The sequence below is a fragment of the Canis aureus genome, chromosome 2 (assembly GCF_053574225.1).
Source record: "Canis aureus isolate CA01 chromosome 2, VMU_Caureus_v.1.0, whole genome shotgun sequence".
NCBI lineage: Eukaryota > Metazoa > Chordata > Mammalia > Carnivora > Canidae > Canis > Canis aureus.
This window is the reverse complement of record NC_135612.1, coordinates 41,885,687-41,906,338: the sequence shown is the minus strand read 5'-3', so window position 1 is coordinate 41,906,338 and position 20,652 is coordinate 41,885,687. Positions and strand designations below refer to the sequence as shown.

Genomic DNA, 20,652 nt, shown 5'->3' with positions numbered 1-20,652 from the left:
TTGCCCTGCTAGAAGCACAAGGGGATTTTTCTCTGATCTTTACTGTGAGAACCTGATGGGCATAAAACTCAAAAGTGTATGCATGCAGCTTTAAGCCTGGGCACCTGCCCCCCTAACCCCCCGGTGGAGTGTTTAACTTTTATATTGTCTATTCTGAGCTTCGAGGAATTCCTCAATTACAGTTCAGGTTTTCCTACCCTGCTGTACTTTTTGTGAAGGTTTCTGCTAATTTATGATTTTTTGTATCTGCTTGTCTGTATCCAAATTGGGGAGCAGAAATTGCTCTTTGACCTCAATTCTGTGAGGGATCTAAGAAGAGTTGTTGATTTTCAGTTTGTCACATAAATAACATGGAGGCTAAGATGCTACTAAACAATGAATGGGTCAACCAAGAAATCAAAGAGTAAATGAAAAAAATATATGGAGATAATGAAAATGGAATCACAGTGGTCCAAAATCTTTGGGATACAGCAAAAGCTGTTCTAAGAGTGAAGTTTATAGCAATACAGAACTATCTGAAGAAACAAGAAGAATGTCAAATAACCTAACCTTATCCCTAAAGGAGCTTAAAAAGAACAAAGCCCAAAGCCAGTAGAAGAAAGGAAATAATATAGAGCAGAAAGAAATGAAATGGAGACTAAAATTGGAAAAGATTAATGAAACCAGAAACTAGTTCTTTGAAAAGATACAAAATTGATAAACCTTTAGCTAGACTCATCAAAAAAAAAAAAAAAAAGAAAGAAAGAAAGAAAGAAAGAAAAAGAAAGAAAGAAAGAAAGAAAGAAAGAAAGAAAGAAAGAAAGAAAAAACTCAGATAAATGAAATCAGAAATGAAGGAGAAATAACAACTGACACCTCAAAAATACAATACAAAATATTCTCATATTTATGAAAAATGATGCACCAACAAATTGGACAACCTAGAATAAATGGTTATATTTCTATATATCTGGAAACATATAACTTACCCAAGCTGGAACAGGAAGAAATTTTAAAAAAAATTGAACAGACTGATTATTAGCAATGAAATTAAATCAGTAATCAAAAACTCCCAACAAACAAAAATGTAAGACCAGATGGCTTCACAGGTGAGTTCTACCAAACATTTAACGAAGAGTTAATACTTATTGTTTCCATAGTGTTTCAAAAAGTAAAAGAGGAAGGAAGGATTCCATGCTGTGAAGCCAGCATTACCCTGATACCAAAACCAAGTAAAGATACTACCAAAAAAGAAAAATTTCATGCCAGTATCTCAGAATGGACATAGATGAAAAAATCCTCAACAAAAAAACATTAGCAAACCAAATCCAGTAGTACATTTTAAAAAGTCATTTCCTATGATCAAATGGGATTTATTCCAGGAATGCAAGAGTAGTTTGGGTGGGTCAATATTCACAAATCAATTAATGTGATTTATTAATGAGAATGCTAAAAACTATATGATTATCTCAATAGATGGGGAAAAAGCATTTGACAAAATACAACATCCATTCATGATAAAAAACTCACAAGAAACTAGGCCTGGGGGAACATACTTCAACATAATAAGGGCAGTATATGAAAAACTCATACCTAATCTCATACTTAATGGCGAAAAACAGAGAGCTTTTTCTCTAAGACCTGGAACAAGACAGGGATGTCCATTCTCACCACTTTTATTCAAAAGGCATCTAAATTGGTAAGGAAGTAAAGCTGTTACTATTTGGAGATGACATGGGGTACTATATGTAGAAAAACCCTAAAGACTCCACTAAAAAAAAAATACTAAAACTGATAAATGATTTCAGTCAAGTCCTAGGGTACACGATTAATCTATAGAAATCTGTTGTATTGGTATACATTAATAATGAAGTAGCAGAAAGAGAAATTAGGAGTATAGTCCCACTTAAAATTATACCAAAAATAAATACCTAAGAATAAACTCAACCAAGGAAGTGAAAGACCTGTATACTCTGAAACCCATAAAACATTGATGAAAGAAATTAAAGATGACACAAACAAATGTAAAAATATTTCATGTTCATGGATGACAAAAATTGTTCAAATGTCCACACTACTGAAAGCAATCTCGACATTTAATGCAATCCCTTTCAAAATACCGATAACATTTTTCACAGACCAAACAAATAATCTTGAAATTTGTATGGAACCGCAAAAGATTCCACATAGTCAAAGCAATCTTAAAAAAAAAAACAGCAAAGCTGGAGAGATCTCAGTGGTAGATTTCAAGATATACAACAAAGCTGTAGTAATAAAAAAAAAAAGTGTGGTATTGGTACTAAAATAGGCATATAGATCAACAGAACAAAATAGGGAGCTCAGAAGGAAACCTGTGCATATATGGTCAATCTCCAATAAAGAAATAAGAATATACAATGGGGAGAAGACAGTCTATTCCATAGATCATACTAGGAAAACTGGACCTGGACCTGAAAAAGAATGAAACTAGGCCACTGTCTTAAAGCATACACAAAAGTAAACTCTCAATGAACTAAATATCTAAATGTGAGACTCAAAACCATAAAATTCCTAAAAGAAAACATAGGCATAATTTCTTGGAAATCAGTTGTAGAAACAATTTTCTAGATGTCTCCTAAGGCAAGGGAAACAAAAGTAAAACTAAAGTATTGGGACTACGTCAAAATAAAAAGCTTTTGTATAGCAAAGGAACTCATCAACAAAACTACAAGGCAGCACATTGAATGGTAGAAGATATTTACAAATGATATATCCAACGAGGGATTCATATCCAAAATATATAAAAAGGGTTATATAAATCAATACTAAAAAAACAAGCAATTCGATTAAAAAATGGGCCAAGGACCTGAAGAGATATTTTTCCAAAGAAAACCTACAGGTGGCCAGCAGACACATAAAAAGATACTTACCATCACTAATCATGAGGGTAATGCAAATCAAAACCACAATGAGCGATCACCTTAGAATGGCTAGAATCAAAAAGACAAGCAATAACAAGAGTTAGTGAGGTGGTGGAGAAAAAGGAACCCTCATGTACTGTTGGTGGGGATGCAAATTGGAACAGCCACTATGGAAAACTGTAAGCTTCTCAAAAAGTTAAAAATGAACTATCCTTTGATCCAGGAATCACACCACTGGGTATTTACCTAAGGAAAACAAAATCACTAATCCACAAAAATTTATGTATCCCTATGTTTATTGCAGCATTATTTATAATAACCAAGATAAGGAAGCAACCCAAGTGTCCATTGACTGATGAGTGGATAAAGAAGGTATTGTATATATATATGCAATGGAATATTACTCAGCCATAAAAAAGAATGTGATCATTCCATTTTACAACATGAATGGACCTAGAGGGTAAAATGCTAATTGAAATAAGACAGAGAAGCACAAATACAATATGATTTCACTTGTGGAATTTAAGAAACAAAACAAATGAAAAAGATGAAAAGACTTAAATACAGAGAACAAACTGCTGGTTGCCAGAAGGGAGGTAAGATGGGTGGGAGGATATGAGAAATAGATAAATGGGATTGAGAGTACACCTATGTTGATGAACACTGAGTAATGTTTATAACTGTTGAATTAAAAAAAATTCAACAATAAAGATATGCCTAAATATAGATCATGTGAAAATCTTTGCAGGCACTTGGGATCTTAAATACAGACAGTCTTTTTAGAGATGCTGCAGTCCAACCTTAAACTCAGAATTATGTGAGTCCCAGATTTGATAACAAAATCTAAAAAAAAAACTAGTTAGGATCAAGCAAATTTGTCTCAATTTATAGAGGTAATGAGTTTTTTAGGTTAGGCTTTTTTAGCTCCCCCACCCCCATCTTTATAACGATTGTAGTGCTGGAGTAAAATGACAATAAAATGACAGCAAAAATAAAATTTGTGGGGTTTTTTGCCTAAAACTGATGTGGTTAAATGAGTAAAATAAAGCCTATCGATAGAGTCTGGTTTTGTCAAATGCTAACAAAATCCCTTGTGTATGTATACGTGTATGTGTGAATATGGTTATATGGTCTTGCACAAAACCGTGGTATGAAAAATACTAAGTTGAAAACACTGGTTAAGGGACGCCTGGGTGGCTCAGCAACTGAGCGTTAGCCTTTGGCTCAGAGCATTATCCCTGAGTCCTGGGATCAAATCCTACGTTGAGCTCCCTGCATGGAACCTGCTTCTCCCTCTGCCGATGACTTTGCCTCTCTTCCTCTCTCTATGTCTTTCTCTCTTTTTCTCTTTCTCTCTCTCTCTCTCTCTCTCTCTCTGTCTTATGATAAATAAAATCTTTAAAAAAACAACACTGGTTAAGGGGCTTTATGTTGGTGCAAGGGAAAGTAGGGAGGCAAGCATAAAACACTATTCCATTTGTGTGTGTGTGTGTATATGCATTTATATAAAATTATTTGTATTGTAAGGGTTGTCTTGAAAGATTAAATAATGATAGATTTATTTTCACAAGGTAAGGAAAGGAACCATTAGGCACAGGTAGTAGAGAGTGTTCCACAGGGAGGGAAAATAGCAAAGTTCCTAAGGAGGAAAGTAGCTGGTGGTTAAGGAAGACATACACATGTACATATGTACACACATATCAGAGATTTGGGAAATAACTTCAGATAGAGAGTTTGAGGCCAGATAATTTGTTTGGTTAATGAATTTGGATATTACTTTCAGTGCAGTGAAAAGCTCTGAATTTCTACTTATACAATTTATGTTTCAATAATATCAGCTGGTTTTCCAAAGGATAAAAACCTAGTGATTTGAAGGGGCACATCACCCTACTGAGGGAAGAAAGGACATGAGAACAGACAGTAACAAAGTGGTGAGGTAAATGGATTGGAGGATTGGATAATGGTTAAAAAATTTCTGAATTTCTGGGGAGATAATACAAAATAGAGCTAGATAGGAGGCAAAATGGAATACATGAAATTGAGATTTTGGAGGTGATGTGTGTGGTTCTTGATGATGGTATAGTTAAAGGTATGACAATAGGTGGGAGCTTGTCATGTGGTGGAAGCGGATCATTTGGAGGTTGGGAGATGTTGCAATTTCTTTTTTTTTTTTTACACAGATACTGAAGTCACTAGAGGTAAGAGCAGGGCTAGAAAGAAAAGTATCAGATGAAAGTTATCAGTACATGACGGTCACTTGGTGCTCATCAAAAGGAGAATTATTTGGTGATACCTGGGGTTTTTGAAGGGAAAGGAAGGAAAAATAACTTGTAAGATAGAACAAGGAGCAAAAAGGACTTAATTTCAGGCTTTGAGCGTTTTAATGTTTTAAACCAACAAAAATTGATCTCTGAGAGGACTTGAGGTGACAAGTTCCAGTTAGAAACTGGAAGAAAAAAAAAAAAGAAACTGGAAGAGATATTCAAAGAAGAATTTAGACATTGGGGGAATTTGTTGACCCTAGACTGTGAATTTTAAACTGGATGGTAAAGGGCCAGTGGTCAACTGTGTCATTCTCTGGTTCTTTGCCTTCTGCAGCACACTGGCAGCCAGGGATAAAGGGAAACCTGCTCTGTCAGGAGTTACAAGTTAAACTTAGGACGGTAGTCTTGCGGCAGAGCGGGGAATAAGAGGCTCGTGTGGAGCATGAGGCTAGGAGGCTTTTTCAGCTTTGGAATCTGACTCAGTATTAAAATAAGACTCCTCTTTAGGTACCCTGTATTCAAGTACTACTAATACTTTTGCTAAAAATGTACCTTTTTTTCTTCGATTGTCTAGGTCACTTTTACAAAGAGAAAGTTTGGATTAATGAAGAAAGCCTATGAACTTAGTGTGCTCTGTGACTGTGAAATAGCACTCATCATTTTCAACAGCTCTAACAAACTGTTTCAGTATGCCAGCACTGACATGGACAAAGTTCTTCTCAAGTATACAGAATATAATGAACCTCATGAAAGCAGAACCAACTCGGATATTGTTGAGGTAACACATATATCTAGAAATGCCTGAATTGAAGATATAATTAATCTTCCATTTAATAACTTTAACTATCATTGCTTTTCACATCCAAATTATAAATCAATTATATATATTTTTTTTCCTCCGAATTATTTCTTGGGATGATCTAATTGTTGCTACTATGTATATATTTTTTTTCTATGAATCATTTGTTAAAAGGATATAATTACTGATATGTAATAACCCACTTATGCTATAAACATCCTATTAATTGAGACAAAATAGACTATTGTACTATGTACAGCAGTATAATATAATGTTTTATCTATGATTACTTTGTATGAGTTTTAAAGTTAATATAAGAAACTAGATCCATTGGGTATGAAGTTAACAGTTTTAATATGTCTTAATCATTTCATTAGGTCAGTAACTACCCACAACTTTAAAATTAATGAAATGGAAGAAAATGACATAAATAATACTTTTATTTTGTGAATAGTGCTTTAGTTGTGGGGTGGGGGGAGATTTTTCACTTTTTTCCCCCCTTATCTGCTATCCTTCAGTATCTCATAATTCTGCCAACCTAATTAAAATGAAAATAAAAGGAATTTTTTGGCATTATTTCCATCTTATTCAGAAGTCGTGTTTTAAAGCAAAACCTTCAAAAAGGAGAATCTGTATGCTTTCCCTTTTAATTCTCTTCCTCTGCAAAATATTTTTATAAAGATAACTTTCCATTCATAGTTTTAATAGCATTTTAAATTAGCCTAATTCTTTTGTCTTTTTTGTTTGCATTTAGAGATTTTGTTTCAGTTTTATTCAAAAGAGGGAATTTTTCCCCACTACTTCAAAAGATATATACTTTGGCTTAGTTTTGTTAATAGTAGAAAACTATTTCAGTAATTACGAATTTCCTTGGTGAAAATACTAAAACCATGTGAAATGATGCAGAATTAGCTATAAAGGAAGAAATGAAGTTTTAATATAGATTTTATTTGAGTAATTAAGATAAAGATTCTTTAACTGTTTTTTTTTTTTGTGTGTAGGAATCTAATTTACCTGCCTCCACCAATTAAATGCTTTTTAAATTTCCCCTATACCCTATTTCTCTAACCATTCCTTTTTGGATACTAATTGATTTAATTACTGAAAAAAAAAAAAAACTCTGCTACTTATAATTAAAAAAACTTTTGTTACTTTTTAGCAGTTAATCAGTTTGCAGTGAGAAGTAGAAGCATAATTATAGTTACAACTCCTCTCTGTAGCATGTTCCCCAGTTTTATTTAAATGGCTCATTGCTATGAACATCCCCTGAAATGTGTATGAAATTTTTGATTTTGCTTTTGTTGATCACTTCAGTTAAACGACAGTTACATCTTAGCCAAACCCCTTAATGCAGTTACGATTATATCAGTTATAAGTTACTTTATATTATTTAGCATTTGTGGTATGTCTTATCCACTTATGTGCAATACAAATTAGTAGACTTTTTCCCTGTTATATGTCATAATACATTTTCAATCGTAATTTTGTAAATTATAGGATCATTATTTAATTTGGATAATCTTTATCAGAGACTCCATAACTGGTTTCCCTTGAAATGGAAATATCCCTGATGTGTTTAATTTAAAATGACATCTTATTCTAAAAATCTCTGTATCTCATCAAATGCTCCTCTGCCTAAGTCAAAGAAATAGAATTGACTTTAATAATACCAACAAATAGATACTCAAGCTAGTTTCATTGTAGATGGCAACCACCTCCTTAACCCTAACTACTCTGCTCTTTCATTGCAGCAGTTGTTGTTCTTGACCCCTGGAAGTTGAGGGTGCTTCGCACAGCCTAAAGCTTACTTCCTTAGAGAATGTGAAGAATATAGTCTGATTTAATCCTCACAGAATTTTCAGACTACCTCAGTCTTCATCTCTGTTGTGGTCAGCAATCAAAGTGTAAGAGAGTAAATCCCAAACATGTTTTAGCAGTCTCCTATATTACAGTTTACTTCAGTGGGAAGGAAAACTTTTGCAGGTCAATTGGAATTTTGATGTTTTCTTTTTAAATGAATTTCTTAGATACAAGTGAACACGAATATTATCAATAGTTCTTCATGGAGTTCTGAATTATATAAATACAATAATAGAAGACGCATTGGCTTATGAGGGATCAGTTTGTTAGTAGGATAAATTATAAGGCTGAATTTACTTCTATGTTAAGGTTATTGAATTAATCTTCATTAAGACAGTTTTGAGATTCTAGATATTCTTTCTTCCACATATAAAAGTAATGCAACGACAGCCTCACTAATAGTGTGCACATATTTGAGATTTCTTTTATCAGTGGTGGTGATGGCTTATATTAGTGCAGCTACAAAGATTGTTATGAACCAAATTAAGTTTACAGGACAAGAGTAATGACAAGTACATGTAAGAGTTTCCTATGGGCGAGGCACTTCCAAGTGCTTTACAGAGAACTCATATAAATGCATTTTAGAATACCATTGTAAGCATTTTTTTCATATAGTTTCCTTTCAAACAGTTGTAGTAATTGGTAGCACATTTTTGTCCATTTGTTCATTTAACAGAAATACTCGAGGGGCTCCCATGTACCATGGAGTCTGCAAAGTGACATTATTTAGAAATTTCTAATTCAGGCTCCAAGACTATTCTTTCTACCCATAGTTTTGTAAACCACTGAGATATATTTGTACCAACTGAAGATTTTATATCCATAAATTTCTAATAAGTTGGTATAATGTTCTGAATAGGTAAAAAAAGCCATCTCCTGTAGCTGAAAATGGAGGCATAAACAACTATAAGTGACCCACTTTAGAGTGTTTCCTAATGCAGTGAGACTAACCAAAAGCTTTGAGAACAACCTTCATAAGGCCTCTAACCTGAATTCACTTGTTTCCTATTGCATGTAAGTTAGTCTTTAAGATCAGTAGGATTTTCGTTTCCCCCATTTACTAAAAAGCTGCACCTGCAAAGATGTGAGTGTATTAGGCCTATGAAGTTAGATCTAGTATGTTTTCTGGGAACACAGTGGCATAAATATATTAAAAGTAGTTGGTATTTAAACATTATGATAAACCTATATAAAGGAAGACATGGTGCTCATACTTACCTACTTTTGATTTTAATCTCTAATATTAGAAACCCATTTACAGAGTGGCATTCTATCTTTGCTGTCCCTTACTTCGCATTACTTATATTTTCAGACTAATTTCTTAAAATTTTAATCAATTTTAACAATTATAGTTGATAAAAATGATTTTTATGTGGTCTTTTAAAAAATCAACAACATTTACATATTTTAAATTGCATTTAGATATTTTAAAGTTTATAGTGTCCTGTAGGATGTGTCTCCTACATTGAGAAAGCTAAATAAATGAAAATGGAAACTTACACATTAGTAAATTAGGAGTGTTATTAAGATAAATTTTATAGAAGACTTCATAACTGGATTTCTTTGAAATGGAGAGTATTGATGCTGTGTTAATGGTATCTTATTTGAAAATGCTTATACATGCTTTTTAAGAGTTCATTCCTTACAAAAAAAAATGAGTTTTACTATATTTCCTATGTTTCATTAGGAGACATTCTGTAAAGAATGTCATCAGAGATACACATTGTATCTTTCCTTGTTATTAAGTATTGGTAACAAAAATGTGTGGCTGACTTTAGTTTGGTCCTACAAGTAGTAATTTAATTGAAATTCCCAAATTTTCTTTTCAATAAATTAAGATATAAAAACTTGTGAACTGTAGTATGCAGTTTTATAAGAACATTGGATTTATCTTAGAATATTAGTAACTAGTAATGAAAATCACCAGTTGGTGGTCACCATTATTCATACACGTGTGTGTATATATATATAAATATATACGTTGAGCTATGCTAAACAAAAGCCTTGCACCAACAGAAGGCTTCTTCATCATGATAAAAATTATGCTGAAAAAAAAAAATTATGCTGACGCCACAAAGTGACAGTTTTTGCAGCTTCTATTCAATAATGCCTGAGATTACTTTTGTCTCCACTTTTTTCTTTCACTTCGCAGGATGTATTTCAAATATTCCTGAAACATATTCCTGCGTATGATATTTTAAAAAGTTATGACTAGGTGATATTGGAGAATATCCAGTAAATAGTTTATGTGGTGATTCGTATCATTGTGCTGTTATTAAGAATATAAAAGACCGTGGCCATTTATTTCTTTAGTTAATATTTTATAAACTGTTCCCAGATAGAGGTATTTTTCTCATAACAGGAATACTGTAGTACTTAAAAAAAACTTCCTCTTGTATTATCTCATTTGATCTTCATATCCAAGGTAAGCTTTTTTCAGAAGTGGAAATTGAGAGCCCATTAAATGACTTGCCCAGAGTCATGTAGCAATTTAGTGGCAGAAGTAGGATTACAACCTGGTTCTTTGACATTATAACCTTCCTTTGCTCCCCAGTTTATTGAATCCACTGGAGCTCTGGAATATTTCACCATAAATGGATGAAGATTTCATATATAAATCAATGATGTAAAACATGTAGCAAACATGAATGAGTTTTCCTCAGTAATAAAGAGAAAATGAGTGAGGATAACTGCAGTAATATATTGCAGTAAAATAATAAATGACATTTATCTAGTTGCTAATATAACCTGATGTTCTTCCAAGGGCTTTTATTTATTTTATCTGATTGAACTCTCTTATTGTCCCCCTTTCACAGATGAGGAATTTGAGGCACAATGATAAATGAAGTAAGATGACAGTAATTTGGATTCTAAAGAAAGAGAAAAATCTGCTTTTTTTTTTTTTTGAGCCTTAATCATCTCTGCCTGCTTTCAGATTACAAGGGAATTTAGAAATCATCAATATCTTAAAAAAGAGGAAGATAAGGAATCAATATAAGATGCATCTATCAATTTATTAAATAAAAATAGCTGGTACTGAAACAGAAGGACATTATTTAAATCGGTGGCTGTCAGAGTGTGGTACTCTGACCAGCAGCAGCAGCACCAGAGAACTTGTTAGAAATCTAAACTCTTGGGCCCCACATCAGATATAGCGAAGTAGAAACTCCTGAGCAATATTGCATAAACTTGAATTAACTTGTCCTAAGTGGAGGGAAACTAAAAGCTTTGAGTTAACATGTAGTCTCTAGGCAGTGGTTATCCAGCTTCTTAAATGTTCTTATTCCCAAGAATATCCCCTGAAATAATTTTAAGCAGTGAGCAAGCACAAACTGTAACTTTTAAGATCTTCTAAGAAGCAGTGCAAGATACATGCCGATTTTGGTATGAATTGCAAACTAGGGAGCACATTTCTGATGGGGTTACCTTTCAGTTCGCTTCTACATGGTTATAAGTGCTTCATGAACGTATTTAGGGGGTCTGATGGGGATGTGTGGGCGATGGATTACAGTTCCTCAGTTGAGCAAAACAGAAAGATAAATGACTTTTATCTCCTGAGATCATATAGTACTGACCTTATAGAATCAATGCTTCAGTTTTCTGACAGTATTATGTTCTCAGAGAGCCTTTTTGGGCCAATCATTTTTTTTTTCCTCCCCGTGTGGTGAGGAATGGAACAGACAGGGAGTGTTTAAGAGGCTTGCCTAATGTTTTACAGGGCTGCAGTGGAGCGGCAGGGAAAGGGGAAAAATAATGAGACATCTGAAGACAAGACAAAGCTTCCCTCCACCTCCAGCCCCCTGCCCTGCTCTTTTATTCCTAACAGAGCCTGAAGCAGCAGGACGGTGATTCACAGGGTGAGGCACGCAATCCTCATGGCCCTCCTCCTCTTCTCACATGTCCTGCACCATCACCTCACACGGCAATCACCGTAGCTCTTGCGATTTCAGTTTGACTCTTTTTATTTTTACTATGTATTTGAATATTATTATTTATCATACAATTATTAGTTTTCATTTATATGGTTTTCAAGGAACTGTGCATCTCTGCGTGTGATTTTTTTATTTTCTTGAGGTCAGATTTTTCTCCTGTCAGAGATTGATGTTGACATATAAATGGGAGTTCATGCGGGAAGAGGGTGAGGTCTGTCACTTTATAATACAGATTACATTTCTCTAATGCATTTCTCGTGTTCATCAATGAATACCTATATATCCTTTTTATGTCCCTTTGTGTCAGGGATTGAGTGTTTTAGTAGTTATAATCAGATAAGTCGTTCCTTTTCCTCTGGAAGTTCTTTGCTACATTAGCAAACTTTTTGGCCAATGAGAAAAGGGGAGAGTACAGAGAATTGGGAGAGTGGTCAGAGAAAACTTCCTGTAGAGGTGACACCATCATCTTAGTCCTTTAAAGGACAGGATTAGAGAGGGAAAGGGGTAGAAGAAAGGTGTTCCAGTTCAGCAGGGCAGCTTATGTGGAAATTAGGAAATGAGACACAGCACAGTTATTTTATGGAGTTAAAGTCCACTAAGTATAGCTGTAGTAGTATAGTGTGAAGAGTGGAAATAGCCATGACTGACATGGGAAGTAAACCAGATCCCAGGCCCTTAACTTTATCCTGAAGGCTTGGGTAGCTATTGAAAGAGCTCTGTCTAGGTTATACTGTCTTGCACTTCCCAAGCAATACATTGTGTTCCAAATTGCCCTGTGATGTTTTTTGAAAGGGGTTGAAAAGGAGGGAGGAGGAACGGGTAAAAATGTTGAATATAATGCATTATTTTTACATTTTTAATTTATTGTACTGATATTTATCATACTGTGTACAAGGCATTGTGCAAGACATTGGGAATAACTGGCCTATTTCTGCTGTTTTCCTAAAAAGATGATGTGTTGGCTGTTTTATCTTATTACAGAAGTTTCTTTGTTGGTTACATTTTAATATAGATTTAAGATAGTTAGAATCCCAAGATTTTAAGCTTTCCTACCATATATTAATCATTCAGCATATAATACTATATTAGTATTAGAGCTGCAAGCTTATTTAGTGCAAAAGATGCAGGGTACTTACCATGTTTTAGGATGTCCTGTGTATGCCTGTGAGATAGATAGATAAGATAGATATACACTATATATAGATAGATAAGATTGATATACCTCTATATCTTAGTCTTAGAAAATAAACCAAAACTGGAATTCCTATTGAAATTTACCTCTTATAATTCAATGGGGAATATTTTTCTGTGATGCTTTGTTTTTATAGATATACCTCTATATCTATAGACACACCTCTATATCTATCTATATCTATAGATAAAGTGATAATTCTCTTATAAAGAGGTAGCAAATGCAGATATGCAGTTTTTTAAAAGCTAGCCATTCATACATACATCTCCTTAAAATTAAGGAGACAGTGGTGTAGTTTTCATATTTATTTTGAAGTTTTTTTTGAGAGAAACTCCTAGGGATCTAGAATCTAAAGAAAGACAGGTATTTTCTTAGCGTAGATTAGTCATAACTCTACTTTTAAATTTATAATTACATAATCAGTGCTTGATCTGTAAACCATTCTAAATGGTAGTATGAACTTCTTATATTTTGGAAAAGTAATTAGAGCTTATAATTTTGTAGGTTTTGTTTGGTGGGTTGATTTGTGAATTAAACCAATTTTTGATATGTGTTTTGATACTTGTGTATTCTAAGTGTATTATATGAAGAATATTATGTGTAGGCACATTGATATGTGATTATATTTCTTTACTCAAAGAATATTTCCTATAAGTGCTTATTTTAATTTATTAGCAGTAAAAGATCAGAAGTTATAGTTTTAAGATTGTTTTTTAAATGTTAGTGATTCTTGAAACTTGATAAACAAGTTACCAGTTTGAGTCTTAGAAAATAAACCAAAACTTGAATTCCTATTGAAATTTACCTCTTATAATTCATTGGGGAATATTTTTCTGTGATGCTATGTTTTTAGAGAAATTTTCTTTTCATATAACCGGTTTGTTATTTTGTGGTAATTTCTGGGTTTGAGTTGTTATTTCCAAAGTCTGTCTTGAAAACCTCAAAAATGTTTGTGTTCTCCAAAACCTTAGAAATAACAACTAGTACTTGTACAGGAATTTTAAAAATCAGCTTGCTTTTTCATACTACCAGTGTTCGTAAAGGATAGTTCCATTCATTATATGATATAATTAAAATATTTTTGGTGCTATTTTCAATATTTGTTATAGTTGCATTAAGTTTTTAAATTGTTCTGTTACTTTGGGGTATAAAAAAATCTACCAGTTATGTTCTGTAGGACAGCAGAAAATAAATTAGATGAGGATTGACATTTTGTGAAAAGTGTTAATAATTCTCAAATTCTGCTATTTGATACTTCACTTAATATGATCCAAAGTAATTGCTGTTTAGTATTTATAATTAGTATTTCTTGGCTATACTAATCATTATTTATTGAATATTTATAGTACCTGTTAAATAGGAAAAGAGAGCAATATTAATGTTCTAAATCTTGTGGATTTGAAGGATCAATTAAAATAATGTATGCACAGCATTTTTTTTTTATTTTAATGATCTGTACACCCAGCATGGGGGCTCAGACTTACAAGCCCAAGATGAAGTATTGCATGTTCTACTAACTAATAAGCCAGCCAGGCATCCTGTGAAAGCATTTTGAAAACAATTAAATTAGGTTGTTTCTGATTACAAACAAGAAAGACCGGGTTCAAACTCACCTTTAAAATAGGGATACTTGTTATATATTACATAACAAAAAAAATGAAGCAGTATGGTAGAGATTAGGCTCTGCTCTATTAAAGTGGGTTCCAGGTTTCTGCCTTCCCTTGGGCATCATCTTTGTCCTGATGCTGCCTGCTGCATTTTGACAGTGGCAGCTCCCAACTTTACAGCTGCACATGGCATCATCTATAGCAACATTATCCAGTAGAACTTTTTGTGGAGATGGAAATGTTCTTTGTGCTATCCAGTGCGGTAGCCATTAGTCATATGTAGTAGCTGTTGAGCACTTGAAATATAACCAGTGCAACTAAGAACTATATTTTTAACTAATTAGTAACCACATGTGGCTGGCTAGTGACTACCATATTGTTAAGCACCAATACAAAGCTTCAGAGATCACTTGTGTGATCTAGAAACTAGAGTTTCTACCAAACATTCTAAAATTAATTCTGTTATGCTGGCTTAGATAACATGCATTCACACTTCTTCCTGTAGTACACTAATCATGGTGGTAAGAAGATGGAAAATACTTGTCTTATTCTAGCTAGATGTTCCACCTCTGAGATGTACTATGAAGCTACTGTAATCCAGAAAGTTTGTATCTGTATAGGTGGGGATAGATATGTAGCTCAGTGGAACCAGGATACAGAACTCAGAAATAGACCTGTACATTCATAGTTAATTGATGTTTGACAAAAGTGCTAAGGTAAATCAATAAGAAAAGGAAAATCTTTTTAATAAATAGTGCTAGAAAAACTGGATATACATAGAGAAAAATAAACCTCAATATTAGTACACATCATACCCATTTCTGTGGAATAAGGAGTATGTATAGGTGAGTAATAAAGGTGAAGAACAGACAGATTGGGTGTGGTTGATAGGGTGCCCGGAGTATAGAGTGTTTGACATTTGTCTTATGGGCATTGGGCAGCCTTTAGAGGTGTTTAAAAAGCTTAGGTAGTCAAATAATAGTTACCAGAATACTTATCGGGCAGCAGATTGTCAACATTTTAAAAGTTGTTTATCGGGCAGCCTGGGTGGCTCAGCGGTTTAGCGCTGCCTTTGGCCCAGGGCGGGATCCTGGAGACCCAGGATTTAGTTCTAGTCCCACATCGGGCTCCCCACATGGAGCCTGCTTCTCCCTCTGCCTGTGTCTCTGCCCCCCCCCCCCCTCTGGTCTCTCATGACTAAATAAATAAAATCTTTAAAAAAAAAAGTTTATAACTTGTAAAAATAGACTAAGATTTCATCTTTTAATCTTTTAATTATAATAGGCTTTAGTAATGTTGAGATTTTATGAAGGAGAATGCTATTCCACTTGGTTTGAATGGGTAAGGGGGATTAAAGTGGAAGTTTAGGCTAGGTTCTAAAGATTATGGTATATTGACATGTCATGCTTTTTCTTAATTGATTTATAAGAAATTTAAGAGCATGTCATTTGTAGAAAAGGAAATGTTTAGAATTTAACCATAATGTGAATGTGATCAAATATTAGTTTATAAATAATCTTTAATATGATCTCATTTAATGCACAATTTAAAGTATTTTTACTTAAAATCATTATTATTTATTATGAAAAAAAAAAGACTAAATGACCAAAATTATTGTAAAAAGGAGTTTATGTGTTAGAAGAAGGTTTGGAAACCCTGATAGAGTTCTGTACTTCATTTAAATGATAAGAAAGCAGGAGTCAAAACAAAGCAAAGGACTTGCCGAAGATCCTATGAGTATGCAGTGACAAAACCAAGATTTAAATAATGTTTTCTTAAAGACCCTGGGTCTATCTCAGAAAGACTGTGGAACTTTTGAGGCAAAGTCTTTGCTAAAAAGCTTAGGTAGTCAAATAATAGTTACCAGAATATTTATCGGGCAGCAGATTGTCAGCATTTTAAAAGTTGTTTATAGGGCAGCCTGGGTGGCTCAGCGGTTTAGCGCTGCCTTTGGCCCAGGGAGGGAATATTCTTCCCAGTAGATTCCCAAAGATCAGCACACAGCTTAGTAATGTCCTTTAAAATTGAACTAAAAGCAGTATTGCTTACTTCAGTGTTAACAAATTTGTACCCATAAAACTTCATCAGGGGCACCCGGGTGGCTCAGTCGGTAGGGCGTCTGAGATTCTCTCTCTCCCTTTGCCCTTCCCACACTCATGCACACACTCTGTGTCTCAAATAAATCTTAAAAAAAAAAAAAAAAAAAAGCAAAAACTTCATCAAATGTTACCCAAAGCTATTAGGAACAAAAGCATAGAGTATGTTTAAATGGAAAGGAAGTTCACGAATGAAGGGGATGTGATTCTCTCCACTCTGTAACACTGGAAATACTGCCTTTATTGCTGTATTGCCCCATCTTCCACATGATTCCCAGTATATATTATTTCTAACCGTTAGAGAAGTAAACAGACGTACAAAGAAAAAAAGTACAGGTTCTTTTGCTTTCATGTAGTTTAGACATTTCTGAAAAATCTCACAACTCCAAAACTTGTACAACTTTGTGTTCTGAGCAACACAAACTAAAACATAATTGTAATTAAAAAGAGAGCTTGAACTGCTCAGTGAGGCAACTCAGTAGTGGCTACCACCATGGGTGTTACAAAAGCACAAAATTCATTACTTGAGTAGAAATGTTGGCAACACTTGAATTAGAATGGAGATAGTCATCTTAGGACAGTGCAGATGGCAGTGTAGCAGACCAGTGGAGGGTGGTGGAGGTTGCTGTTAAAGCAAGCATGGGAATGCTCAAGGCTGGGAATACTCTGAAGCCTTCATTTTTAATTTTCTTTTTTCTTTCTTTTTTTAATTGCATGCAGTTAATTCATTTTTTTAAAAATACTCCTGCTCTCGGGAGGACTTTCTCCTTTCTGCTAAAGGTTATAATTCTCTTGCCACTTTCCTGGTTCCCTTTGCCTAGGAAAAAGTCCCCAGTGAACCAGAGAGACTTCTTTATTATACTGACACTATTCTGTATTTACCAGTTTCATAGCACCTAATTTACATTCCAAAACACATTATAGTAGAGCAGGCTGTATTGTTTAATCATAGAAAGTGTTTTTTTTTTTTTTTTTTAAAAGCACATTCTTCAGCTCAGATGAACATAAAAGTTCATCTGAATAAGTGGCTGCTATATAAAGATTATTCAGAGAGGGGAAGTTGTATTATTTTGCTGTCTTCTTTTAGGGTATATAAAAGCTCTTTCATAGATTCTGTTGGCTTTTGTTTCATTTGGTTGGTTCACTGGTCATAATATACCTGGATATAGGACTCAATAGGTATGGATTCCAATGTGCTTATTCATAATCATGGTAAAGATTTCCAGTGTTTTCTATGACCTGCATAATTACTTTCATACAATTTGGTATCTTTATAAATCATTGCTCCCAATATCTTTCACTATCATGTGAAATTGAATGTTCAGTGAGGCAACTTAGTGTAGCTAGTGGCTACCACAGTGGGTATTATAGACATATCTGAGATTAACTTTGTTCTATTCTTTTTATTGAGATATAGTTTACAGACCATAAAATTCATCATTTAAAATTATACATCTGTGGTTTTTAGTATATTCAGAAGTTTGTGCCACTATGACTACTAATTCCAGAACATTTTCATGAATCTGAAAAGAAACTTGGTACTCATTGACAGTCATTTCTCAACTCCGCTTACCACCTCATCCTGGCAACTGCTAACCTTTTTTTCTGCATCTGTGGATTTTCCTATTCTGAATATTTCATATAAATGTTCTCTTTTTGTGTCTGGCTTTTTCCACTTAGCATAATCCTTTCAAGGTTCATCCATATTGTAGCATGTATCAGTATTTCATGCCATGGCTAAATGATACTCCATTGTATGGACATACCACATTTTGTTTATCCACTCATCAGTTGATAAACATTGGGTTGTTTCTACTTTTTGATTGTTACAAAAATGTGTCTGAAATTTGTGTACAAGTTTTAGTATGGAGATCCTTTCATTTCTTTGGTAATCTCCCTAGGAGTGGAATTTGCTGGGTTGCATGATAGCTCTCTGTTGAACTATTTGAGGAACTTGACAGTGGAATTTTTGTGGAAAATGTGGAACTCTTTTCCATATTTAACTTAAAGAGAAAGCAAAAACATCAGAAAACTTTGTGGATGTTAGAAAATATTTGGTTCATTTTTTTCCCAAAAACATTGATTTTTTTTTTTATTTCTGTAGTGTTGGACCAAGTTGTCTGGACCAACTCTTCAGTGAAGACAACTAAAAATACTAGATAAATTGTTTAAAAACTTTATAGCATCAAAGATCTGTTAAAGGACATGCCAGACCAAAATCTAAGACAAGGTGAGAACCTAAAAAGTAAAGAAGTATTTAAAGTCTGGCTACCCTGAGTCATTTGCCCATCAGGATAAAACAGTTGTAAACTAAGCTTCAGGTTTTGGTGGATCGAGAGGCAAAGAGTAACCTCATTACTTCTAGGTTTCTGAGTCTAATAGATTGCTTCCCATATCAAATTGGGACCTTAGGAAGAGGGAAAAATCCACTGCCTTTTCCCTACGGCAAAAGATTGCAAGGAGGGGTCTATTGTACTGAACAAATTAGGGAAAGAGGAGAATAATAAAAGAAAGAGAACCTGTGTCTCAGAGGTTGTAAAATAAGTACCAGCATTGTGTGGAATCACTGTCCAAAGTCCTTTAACACAAGAAGTCCACATTTGCCACAGGTACCTGGAAGAAGCAAAAGCAAATTGACACACTTTTTAAAGAAAGGCATCTTATTCAAGGCATCAAAAATGTCTTTCAGATAACCTTTCAAAACTATAGAGTATTCATCATACAAAGATGATCAACCATAAAAGAAAATAAGGCATAAACAAAATGCAGAAGAAATAGCAGATACTGATGTCTGAATACTTCAGATACTCTTATTATATTCATAGATTATAAATAATTTCATTCTTCTAATAAGCTTGCAAACGTGTGCAAGAAATGGGAAATTATAAGAGAGGTGATAAATAGATTTGAATGAAATACTTAGAGCAATGAAAAAAACACAATAACCAAAATGAAGAACTTAGTTGGCATGCTGGAATTATATTTGACATAGCTGAAGAATTTGTGAACTGAAAGAAGTTCTATGGAGGCTTAGCACAAAGGGATGAAAAGGTAGATACAGGTTGTTGAGGAAAAGGAAGATTGGTTAGATATTCTAACCTAAATTTTTCTTGGCATTCTAGAAGGAGGGGGAAGAGAGGATGAATATGAATGGGGCTGACACAATATTTGAAGAGATAATTACAATTTTCCAGAGTTGATTTAAGGAACTCAACAAACCTCATGCAGAATGAAAAGAAAAAATAAAACTATACATAGACATAGTGAAACTACAGAAAACAAAAAAAGAATAATTTCAACACAGCAGATAATCTTCAAAGAAGTGTTGACTCTAAATAGCAACAAATGAAAATCTATAGTCAATGAAATGATACCCTGAATATGTTGAGAAGATGGAATTTGTAGTCCAACCTAGAATTCTATACCCAGAGAAGACATCTTCAACAATGAAGACAGGACAATTGACTTGTGTCCTCGGGAAACCCTGTTGCTCCCTTTCCCCTGGCTGGCAGTGAGGAGGCCACACTATGGCTGGATTTACTATAAAAGACATGAACCAGCAGGAGTTCATCAGAGCTCTGGCAGTCTTCCTCAAGTCTGAGAAACTGAAAGTCCCTAAATGGGTGGGGGGTGGACACCATAGCATAAAGAAGTTGCTTGCTCCCTGTGATGAGAACTGGTTCTACACATGGGCTGCTTTGACAGCATGGCACCTGTACCTCCAGGGCAGTACTGGGTCAGCTCCATGACCAAGATCTATGTGGGATGTCAGAGAAACGGGGTCATGCCCAGCCACTTAAGCAGAGGCTCCAGGGGCGTGGCCCACAGGTCCTCCACACCCTGTGAGGGGCTGAAAACAATGGAAAAGGACCAAGATGGTCCTGCAGACTGATATCAGGGACAGAGAGATCTGGGAAGAATCACTGGACAGGTGGTAACTGCCTCCTAGAAGCATTAGAACAAATGCTGGGTTAATAAATTGGCTCATTTGTTTTTAAAAAATAAAAGCAAAATACCTGTGTA

At 34.3% G+C, this 20,652-nt stretch overlaps 1 protein-coding gene across 24 annotated transcripts in view; it reads left to right on the top strand.

Annotated features, from left to right (window-relative positions):
* Nucleotides 1–20,652, top strand: part of MEF2A (myocyte enhancer factor 2A) — a 171,634-nt gene that overhangs the window by 96,421 nt on the left and 54,561 nt on the right. For 17 of the 24 annotated variants that reach the window (XR_013363652.1, XM_077869777.1, XM_077869783.1 and 14 more), the window contains one exon: nucleotides 5,718–5,921. Coding sequence is in view for 17 of the 24 variants with exons in the window: in XM_077869777.1 (XP_077725903.1) it covers nucleotides 5,718–5,921 (204 nt within the window). In the remaining 7 variants the exon portion in view is untranslated. Of the gene's footprint in view, nucleotides 1–3,183; nucleotides 3,252–5,717; nucleotides 5,922–7,693; nucleotides 7,847–11,520; nucleotides 11,660–20,652 lie in introns of all 24 variants that reach the window. The other 7 variants (XM_077869801.1, XM_077869839.1, XM_077869792.1 and 4 more) reach the window with 5 other exon arrangements.